Below are 11,376 nucleotides of genomic sequence, written 5' to 3'. Positions count from 1 at the left end.
AGTAGTGTCACCTAGTAGAAGATTGTCATTTGTGAACGTAGGTCATCACTCTTTTCTTCCCCTTTATCAGCATTGCAACAATAGGCCTCAATACCATCATGGGAAATCTTCACGCTGAACAACTTGGCAAGAACTCCTCCAAGGTCACAGGATGTCGTGGCTTTTGAGGGTGGTGCACCTCCACTTTTGCCTTCTTCAAATGCTTAACGAGATTATGTTTCCTTGTTCTTTTTACCATCATTTTCCTTGTTGGTTGTTCTATCGATTCTTTACGTGGGCTCCTTTTGTTGCGCCTACGACGAGTCACCAACGTCCAACCTTCATCATCATCAGGATGATCAACTTCAACTTTGTTGTCTTCCAGTAATTCTTCATATTTACTGTTTTTAAAACTACATAATTCATCTGGATTGAATGAGCCAAAGGTGATAGAGACTTGGTTTGCGCTTGCTTTCTCATCTTCAAGCACGATCTTCTTTTCACGAGCCAAGTCCATAACTTTATCCTTAAAGACAAAGCACTTCTCCAGAGGGTGACTCACAAGTCGATGGTATTTGCAGTAATTTGGGTCATTCGTTTTCCCAGCTTCATTTGGCCGTTTCATTTTCGGAAGCTCAATGAGATTTAACTCGATGAGCTTTTCAAAAATTCCGAGCACATCAGAATCCATAAATGGGTACTCCTTTTCTTGCATTTCTTTTAGAGTCAACTTTCCACTTGGATTATCTTGGAAAGAAGTGGACTTCATACTCTGCTTCTTGCCGACCTTTGTCGTGAACTTCGCAGGTGATGTGTTGTCACTCATAGCTTCTTTGTTTTTAGACTTGGGTACGAGATTACTCCATTTCCTGACTTCTTACTTGTCGTTCCTTTTGCGAGGCTCATAAATAGGCAAACTTTCATTTCCAGCGGAGGCCATGCTCAATTCCATGTCATGGGCATGAGTTGCGAGTTCTTCAAATGTTCTAGGCTTGATACCTTGCAAGATGTAGCACAATCCCCAATGCATGCCTTGGATGCACATCCCTATGCCAGAAGCTTCACTAAGCCTGTCTTTGCAGTTGAGACTTGCATTCCTCCAACGGTTGATAAAGTCGATAACTGGTTCACCCTTCCGTTGATGAGTATTTGTAAGTTCCACCATGCTCACAGAGCGCATTCTGCTATAAAAGCGATTGAGGAACTCTTGCTCTAGTTGATCCCAGCTATCAATAGATCCAGCCCCGAGGTATGTATACCAATCAAAAGCATTTCCTTTTAGCGAGCGGACAAACTGCTTGACGAGGTAATCCCCATAAGTCCCAACATTGTTGCATGTATCAACGAAGTGTGCCATGTGTTGCTTTGGATTGCCTTTCCCATCAAACTGTTGAAACTTTGGAGGTTGATAGCCAGCAGGCATCTTCAACATATCGATCTTTTCAGTATATGGCTTTGCGTATGTAAGAGAGGACTTGGTAGCAACTTCGTACTTGTTTTTAATAGTTCTTTCAATGAACTCCTTCAGTTGATCGATTGGAATCATACCTTCAGATAAGACAGGGATAGCCTAAGCGGATACTACTTTTCTTGGGGGAGAATCACTCTCTGGAACTTCTGGGAGCTTGCCAGGTGCATGGGTGTACTCTTCTTCCATAAAAATTCTCACCCTGTATGTTAGCTTGTTAATTCTAGCATTTTGATTTTGCATGTACTTAGTCAAGCCAGCGATTGCTTCCGTCAAGTTTGCTAACTGCTCCTCCACAGATGAAGCGTTTGTCACCATGGCTTGCATGATTATTGTAGATGATGGAGAGTAGCATGGATTGTCACACATATTGATTCTCAACTGGCTCATGTTATGTGGTGTAAGTGGTGAAGATCCGTCACTTGAAATATCATCATCTTCCTTCACAATAGAGTTCTTGGATCCAGAGAGGTCAAGCATAGGTAGAGTTTTCTTGATCTTTTTAGCAATATCTCTTCCTCCTTTGGGTACGCTCGTAGAGGATCTTGCTCCTTTTGAGGATGAAGATCCAAAAATATGGTTGATGCGGACAACACCTAGAGTGCTTGTTTTCCTAAAGAGCTTGCTTTGCTCCTCGTAACTGGTCCGACGCTTCCAAAGGTAACATCGAGGATGCTTTCCACATCAGCATAGAACCTAGAGTTAGCAGCCTTCGTGGATGTTGATCTGGAGTTGATTTTCTTTGAAGCCATTTCGACGTACTTGAACTTTAGTGATTGAAGTTGAGATAAGAAGTAAAGATTGTCCCACTGGGCGTGCCGGTATTTATGGACAAAAAATTTGCGTCGAGAAAATAAAATCAGATGGAAAAATATTGCAACAATCGCAATATTTTATTTCAAATATTTGAGTGTTACAATCTCTATGAATCCTCTGATTCTACTTTTCAACAGTAAATAAAAGAGCCTTCGAGTTTAATCTTGAATTTTATTTTATTTTAATCCAACTGCTTGAGGTCTGATCTTGATTTTAATCTTGACGTATTATTAATCCAAGGGCTTGCAGCTTGTTCTTGAATCTTCTTCTTGATCTTTTAATCCTTAGAACACTTGAATGCTTATAGCTTTTAGAGAAATCTGCAGCATTTGATCCACGAGCTCTCTCTTGCTTCTTGTTATAACTTCTGGTATCTTTTTTGGGTTATGAAGACCCATATTTATAGTTGTGGGAGGGAAGAGTTATGATAAGAACAAACTCTTTTCGACCAATCAAATTAAAGTGCGACAAGGCCGCATTTGATTGGCCAGAACATGTCACTTGCACATGTGGCGCTATTTCATTTGCCTTTTAATGTTACTTGGCATGCCTTGTCATTTTGACATGTGGCATGATCCTATTGGCTCTTCTATTTGACTTGGTGTGCCATGCCATTTCACGCATGGCGCCAAAGTGGGCCTCTAGGAAGATGACTTCTTGGGCTTAATGAAGTGAGTTCATCACTTATAACCCAACTAAATGAACTGCAAGTCCAAAACTACATGTCTTTCATATGAAATCAATTCTACTTGAATACTTTCTCTTGACTTAAGATCCTCATATATATATATATATATATATATATATTTAGCGCTATTATCAATGTCGTCGACAAACATTTTATATCGGTTCCAACCTCCTTATTTTTCATAAAGACATAACATAGAGATCTCTTCATTTATATTTTCAGGTACTTGAATCTCTCTTGAGATTTTATGAAGTGTTATGTCATGTGATCTTCTAGATCACTTGCCTCCTTTATTATGATCATTTTGATCATTTGCTCATCTTCTTTATCAAGAAGTTTATTTGAAACCGATTGTCTATACGATTTAAGCTTACCATAGACTTTGTCCTTCTAGGACTTAATAGGAGCATTTGCAATGAGAATATAGTTACTTTCTTTGGGTCAGCAAATGCGTCTGGCATGCTTTGCAATAAATTGCACATGAATTATCCTTTTATGAACTTCAAGTTCATATTATCTTATTCGAGGATCTAGATGTACAAATGATAATTCATTCCACGTAACTTTTTCTCAACTGTTTATCATGTCTCCCCCTCATGTTAGAAAAACTAACTTGTTTCCTCAACTTTGAGAATCCATCTTTGTGCGTTATGGTGTTAATCAAAATATACACCGCACATCAATAATAATAAGATGGAATTATTTGGTTCCTGACCCTGAACCACTTGTGAGGGGAGAAAAAAATATACTTTCGTATATAACGTATATCAAACTGATATATATAACTTTGTTCTCATAAGCAATAGTTTAGCTATTAAGTGGAGGCACTCAATAAATTATTTTGCTAAACCAACTGTGATGTAAACCAACTTATCAAGATGAACTATCTTGAATAAAAAATCTGGAAATTATGCTCTAAATTAAATTATTGAGCAAGTTACCTCGCAAACACCATGTTGCGGATTAATAATAATCGCACATGTAGCCATCTCATAGATGCATCTTATGTGGTATACATGGCAGGTGAATGGGCCCATATTCACCTTTGAAATTTCCAGCATTTATGGGATTCAATCCCAATTTTAGTTGATCTATTAATTAATGAGAACAAGTAATGTAAGAGAATTCGTAAAGAACTTTCTAGTTCTTTAATATTTACCCATGTGAATTCTCTTTTATTTTTGCACATCATACTTGAAATTGATATGGCTAAACCAGTTATGCCAACTGAATAAATTATCAATATTGATAAAGTTCAGATTTACACCATGACGTGTGCAATTAATAATAAACTCCAAGTTTATTATGATATGGGTTTTTATATCAATAAATATCCACTTCATTGTGGTATTCTTTTGTTTATGTAGTACAAATTGGAGAATAAAACGGGTAGCTTTTCATATATATATTACCCCGCTACAAGTTGTAGTAATAGAAGATATTAAATCTTTCCTTTATTTATAGTCTCAATATAATCACCCGCTTTCGCGTATACTTTAGAATCTGAATAAGTTTCTTTGAGACTTACTACAACACAATACCTTATTGGTAATTAATTGTGTTTCTCCAAAATAGTATAATTGGCTCTTGCAGAGCTCTCAATTAATTTGTACTACCACAGATTCATCAACATCCATGTGGTGATATCTCTTTTAAAGAGAAAGTTATACCATTATGGTTATGGTCAAAATTATATGCAAGATCTGTTTCTTGCATTACAGTTGTCTTTTAACAATCACAATGCCAAAATATTTCGGCGTACAATAGGTACGTGACCAATGACCATTCATGCCATAATAATGACATTATTTTCTTATATCATCTCAAACCTCCTTTTAGAGGTGAGTGCGGTATATTCACTACCACTAGCACGTTCATATTCTTTGAAGAATGAATATGTATTCATAAATCAGATGTTGTCACATTCACATCATGAATGGACCATAATCATCTATATGTGCTTTACAAAATCTCATGTCAAATCGATGACAAATATTTTTCACAGAGTGAAAGATCATTTTGAGAATCCTTATTGTTCTCATTACCACAAATGATGACGATTATAATTTCGTCTATTGCCACGTCCATATCCATTGATACATTCATAGTAATAATTTTGTTTTCTTTCAGACTTATCACATACTGCTATCACATTCTCTTAAGGGAATGAGAATGGAGCAAATTTAATGGGACGGATTTTCAATTCTTTGCCCACAATCATACATGAATTTGATCATAGCGAGGCATAGAAATTTTACCACTTCAGGTGGTTATAATTTCTTACAAACTCCATTAGAGTTATAATCAAACTTTGTTGTCTTTACTTGTATTTAAAATCAAAGTATAGAATAAAAGAGAAAAATACGGTAAAATACTTACCTTAAATCCAGAATTTAATCATGAAGGAAGTTCATGGAATAATTGACAATCATTTTGCTCAATCCCAAAGCTTCTACTCAATTGGTTAAAGTCTCGTGCTGATAACGTGTTATAAAATAATAAAAGAAGAAGAACAATATTGCAGAGAAAGAGAGAGGGAGAATTCTTATTGATTTGGGATGAATTACAATAGAGTATAACCCTCTATTTATAGGGAAATGGTGACTTAGTCAACAAGTAATAAACCTAGAATCTGTCTATTTATAACACTCTTGTATTTAACGTCCAAAAATGGAAATATTGTACTAACATAAATTGGATGAAATAAAACGGCATTGAGAGGCTTTTTGATTTTCACATTCTTCAATGGAGAATCTGGCTGGTCCTGCCGCGATCCCAACCTCCACCGCCACCACGCCGGAGACGGCTGACACCACCATCCCATCACCGGCAGCTGCCGAAGAAAAACACTCGAAAAAACCACCTCCAAATCCACAGCTCGAAACCCTCTGCAAGACGATGTATGGCAAGGGACTTCGAACTTATATAATATCGCAACTCCCACTCCCAGAGCAAGAAAACACACTGCGCGAACAACTCCCAGAGGCATTAAAGCTTGCACCTAACGCAGCGAAGCTTGTACTCAGCTGTGTGGGAGACTTTTATGCTAAAAGGGGCAAAGATCTTAATAAGGATACGCAGATGATTTCCTATAGGGAAGCATCCGCATTGGTTTTGGAGTGCTTTTTATTAATGGGTTTGGACGAAATTGATGAAGCGGTCTCAAAAGAAGCTGAACAAGCAGCGGTTATATGGAGAAGAAGGTTGGTTGATGAACGAGGTATAAAAAAGGCAAGTGAAAGGGATGCGCGGGGATTGCTATTGCTTATTGGGTGTTTTGGGATTCCACAAGTTTTTAGGAATGAGGATATTAGGGACTTGATTCGGAAGAGTAACATCAGGGGGATTAAAAGTGCACTTAGGAGATCAAATGTGCTCATCCAAAAGATTCCAGGTTGGTCCTCCACTCTATCTGTTTATCTGCAAGCTACATTTGCATTTCATCATTTTGCAGTACATTTTTTAAAAGGATTTAAGTTTTATACACCGACAATGTTAAGATTTTGTTACATTATCAGTGAATTTTAATCTGTGTTAGCATGTTTGTTACCATTTTTACTAGATTTCCAATTAACGCGTATTAAAAATTTACCTGTAATTACCTTACAATTGACACTGTCAGTGCATAGAACTTAGAACTCTTTTCTAACTAATAGATGTGACGTGCCAGATATCAGTCCATGTATATGTGACAATTTGATGATTGGAGATAGTAAAAAGAGGCGAGGTAGACCTAAGACCACATGGAGAAAAGGTGTCTTAGCATATCTAAGATCTTTTGGAACCAATGCGAGTTAGCTAAACACGTAACACGATGGAGCTAAAAACATAACACAATGGGAACAACTAGTTGGGATTAAGCTAGTTGAATGTGTATAGATAAGCGTGTGATTAGGGGATTCTTAAGTTTGCTTACAAAGATATTATTTAGTATTGGAATGAAATAAACCTGTATAGAACAAAATGGACATACAAGATTCATCTAGCTGACTGGAACTGATTGAATGAATATGAAGTGCATTTGAACTAATCCTACTCTCAATTAGTGAGGTGGGGTTGCATAAATCAGTTTGCTCTAAACGGCAAAACTAGAACTGGGTCTCCTAGATGCAAGTGTAGAAAGGCCTGACGTGAAAGAGAACACGTGAAGTAAGAAATTTGTTGTGGGAAAATCAGAAAACTTGATGGACCTCTTAGGTGTAAGGTTACTTCTTCTACTTCGAGATAGTAGATGATTTGTAGGAAAATTAACTGGTTTGTTTTTTAGGAGTACTGAGTTTAATTAGACCACAATACAACTCATGTAATAAAATTAGTGAAGGTAAATTTTAGTCTTGGACTTTATTGTTATACCTTGTGACTATGCTGTTGCTGAAGTTCCAGTCTGGGGTTTACAGAAAGCTCCTAAAATCCATAGTCTTCAAAGCAGTCTGAGTGTCTGACTATGGCAAATTCTTATGGAAGTGAGAGTTTTTACTGCAAAGGATTTAGTAAGATTGCAGCACATGGTGGGTGAGTAGTGAGAGAGTTGGTGGTTCCTAGTAACAAGTTTATAAGGCACCGGAGCATAGCTGTTCACTTTGTCCTCTACCCCCTTTCTCTTTCTTTCTTTTGCCTTGACCTATAGGGAAATTATGTTCCCCTTTTCTAGTGGTAATGGATGTCATCGTGTCATAGTTGTTTATATGTCACTCTATTTTTGTGTTTTATGTATCAGTAAATGCAATGTCGCATCAATAGATGCAATGTCGCCTATTGAAGTTACCTGTATTGCCATTATTTAATATCTACCTTCTGTTAGGCCCTAAAGATTTTTATATTGAGTTTGGTAAAATATTTTGTTCATCACCACAAAATGGGTGATATATCTGTGTATTGGAATTTGTAAGGAACTTAAGAAGCCTACTGTGAACACTCAAAAAGAGTTGATGGACCAGAGGGAAACCCCATATTTCCAATAATACAGACTAGTATCCCGGTAAGACTGCCATTCATTTTAAAATTAGTTAGATACCTAGCTGTTATGCATAACTTAGTTTTAGATTTGGCTAACCATAATGAATGTAATCTCTTTCACTTGCCTCAACTGGTGTACATTGCTATTTCTACAAAAGTTTTCAGCCTCTATCCTGGTATACATTGTTGCTCATCTCGATGTATTCAGAAGTGTATTTGCTTTTTCTCCATAATGCCTCAGAGAGACGCTAAGAGCTTCCAATCCTGTTTGTTTTTCTTAATTAGTGAAACCGATCTTTATTTGGTTGCTTCTACTTGGTAGCCTTGTAAACAAATCCGAAGCATCAATCTGTCCACCTTATGGTACTTCATGGCCAACCTTACGAAGCGCATCAGCTTCCATGTGCCTTCAAGATCCTCCTACAATTAGTTTATAAGCAATGGCAACAGAAGTATGATTTTTTATACAAATTTCTCTATTAGAAGCTCGTGCATAGGGTTCTTTTAGAAAGACTAAATGGGTTAAGAAACTATACTAAACCTTTACCTCAAATGTAAATGACAATGTTGTGCATGCATATTAAAAAAGGGTAGCCCGGTGCACAAGGCATCCCGCGTTCACACGGTAGGGCATGGCAAAGATGCTGCTGAAGAAGTTGCTCTGTTCTACGACAAACAACCAAAGATGCTACTGAAGAAGTTTTTGTTGTTATTGCTCTCAGTTGTCACTACCCAAATCTCAGCAGTTAGAACTCCCTAATTTCCTATCTATCTTTAGAAGTAGGGTCGGGTGAGTCTGTTGCTTTCCCATGAAGGAACTGGGATATGTTAGGCTGTGGACTAGATGACTAAATTGACTCGGTGCTTTATTCATTTGCATATATTGTTTTGGTAGGAAGAATCAAAAGCCACTTGATCTGTTACCTTCTTCAATAGGATATGGGCTCAGTTTTCAAGGGTAGTAAAAGTTTGTATAAAATTCATGTAGATTGGTAACGGATAGAGACTTTTTTCCTCCAGTAAATACTTGGGCCCGCTCTCAAAAACACTAGTGGCGTTCGAGCCAGCTTGTGCGAGACTCGACTATTCCACCAAGTATTTACTACTCCCCACTAGCACAAATACCAGATATTCTCTGGCTACCAAGGCTTAGGCAGATGTGAAGAAATCACCTATTCACCTGGTGTTTTTATTGGTTCTATTGGGATTTGTACCGTGGTCTCCCATGATTTTCATCCACTTTATTGACCACTATGTCACGCCCTTGGGTGCCCTTTTCTTTCATTTCTAGTTGGGGAAATTTTTTGATTGAGAAAAACCTGCAGGTCAAGTCCAGGAACGCATAATCCACCTCATATTTAACAAATAAGTGACTATGACTTAACTTATTTTATATGCTACCTTGGATACATGTTTTATTCTCCCCACTTGATACTTGGGCCCTTGGCTTGTATGAGTGGAAGACCTACTAATTATCTGACTGCCTAACTTTGATTTATGTAAATTTGCTCAGAAATAATAGAGGGCATGGTGAAGCATAAGATGGAAGTTGAGGCTGTTGATGTTGCTTATACTTTTGGCGTTGAGGAAAAAATTAGCCCTTACACAATTTTGTCATCGTTTTTACATGAATTTAAAGAATCGCTGAAGAAAAGGAAGTGGAAATCGCATGGTTCCCATGATGTTGTGGTAATTCTTGAATTTCATCTCGAGCACTAATAACCCCCCCCCCCCCCCCCTCCCCTTCTTCCTTCTCCTATATCCTAAACATAACTGCTCTTTGTTACGTCATACAGAATGAAGCAAACAAGAGGGAATTGTCCACTATGAAATCTGTCATTGAATGTTTGGAAGCCCATAACATTGATCCCTCAAAGCTTATTCCACGGTTTCGTATCAGTGACAGAATTGAGAGCTTGGAGAAAAAAATAGCTAGGAATGATCAAAGAAGGGAGAAGATGGTGCATAACTGGAAATTTGACGAAACTGGGTTGTCTAGAAGATTCGATGACAGACAGGCAAAGCGCATACGTATTCCAGGTTCAGAACAGCAAAGAGCTGTTAATCACGTCTGTAGTCAGAGACCCTTATTAGAAGGTGGAACTGCCGGCCACTTTTATGATTATTCTTTGTCACCACCGGTATTGCCTGGACCTGTTGCTCGCTCGATAGCTGATACTGTTCCTGGCTCAGTAGCAGCAAGTGAGGGAGGTGTGGTTATGGGTGGTTTTGGTTCAGGTATAACAAGAAGCACAGATAATGTTTTACAAGCTGGCTCGTATGCTGGATTTCGTGGAGGGATGCCGGTTGATAGTAGAGCCAGGCAAGCCAGAAGTTATAACAATCAGTTATATGGATGGCAAGGGGGTTCGTCCATGCACGAGAGGTCAGTCTCTCACAACTATAGATACGGGTCACCACCACCGTGGCAAGGCTCTATGGGGTTGCCAAACAGTGTTTCCATTGGTGTCGGTCGCCACAGCTCTGCTTCGGATCCTTATCAGTTGGCTAATATTGTTCCAGGAAGTGCACCATATCGGAACAGCGGTTCATATGCAGTAGGTACCGTTCCCTCTGTTAACCATCGTTCTTCCTACTTGTACCCAAGGACATATTATCCCTAAGGCATGCAGTAACTTCTATTACTTTTAAGTTTCTCTTGTAGTATACAATCTTGTAATGCGATATGCTAATTGCACCAAAAAGTTCTTATGTTTTACTGGCTAAGTAAATGATCCTGCTCAGTTTTCAAGGCCTGGTATCGCAATGTCTCCGTTTTACCCCTTGGCAAAATTCCATTTCCACGAAAAAGTTAAATATTATGTTGACAAGCTCTTGGATTTTCCTTGCAAGAATTCAATAAGTGAATTGACTTGTGCAAAGCAATGGCTGCTGTAGGTAAATGCAGAAACATGCTTTGAAAACCTTTGTGGATGTAAAACTGTAACTTATATTAAATGTTTAAAGAATCTTTATATTGCCAATGTATATACATTAAAATTCAATCTTAATAGAAAACAATATTACAATAAAAAGGATTTTAATAGTGATAAATATATTTACACAAATCATGTCATTTGAAACATAATTACATATAGCTACACTAAACAAGGGCAAGTAAAGCTACAAATATGGCAAGTAACCTGCAATAAAATTGTAGACATGAATATAAAAGTTGAATCAAAAGAAGGAATGAAAGCAAAAACTGGACCAGAAGCCTAATGAAGAATTTCAACATTACTATGTTTTCTTCTTTTGCATGGCCTAGGCCTAGAGGGCACATCCTTTCAAAAGGCTATAGAGATGGGCATGAAAAACAATTAAGAAGCATTAACCCAAATAACTGCCCACCTAATCTCTCGAACTAAATATAACCGACGGATGTATAATATGTATATAATTTATATATAATCTATCTATCTATATCTATATCTATATTATTATAAAAGCATGAATACAATGTCAAGTG

At 37.6% G+C, this 11,376-nt stretch overlaps 1 protein-coding gene across 1 annotated transcript; it reads left to right on the top strand.

Moving 5' to 3' along the window:
- Window positions 1-5,628: 5,628 nt before the first annotated feature.
- Window positions 5,629-10,659, top strand: LOC109244724 (protein FRIGIDA-like). The gene is made up of 3 exons (XM_019411861.1): window positions 5,629-6,345; window positions 9,421-9,596; window positions 9,704-10,659. Exons 1-3 carry the CDS (start codon window positions 5,697-5,699, stop codon window positions 10,529-10,531), a joined length of 1,653 nt encoding a protein of 550 aa, XP_019267406.1. The 5' UTR covers window positions 5,629-5,696; the 3' UTR covers window positions 10,532-10,659.
- Window positions 10,660-11,376: the final 717 nt, after the last annotated feature.

Source organism: Nicotiana attenuata, unplaced genomic scaffold, assembly GCF_001879085.1.
Source record: "Nicotiana attenuata strain UT unplaced genomic scaffold, NIATTr2, whole genome shotgun sequence".
NCBI lineage: Eukaryota > Viridiplantae > Streptophyta > Magnoliopsida > Solanales > Solanaceae > Nicotiana > Nicotiana attenuata.
This window is presented reverse-complemented; position numbering and strand designations above follow the sequence as displayed.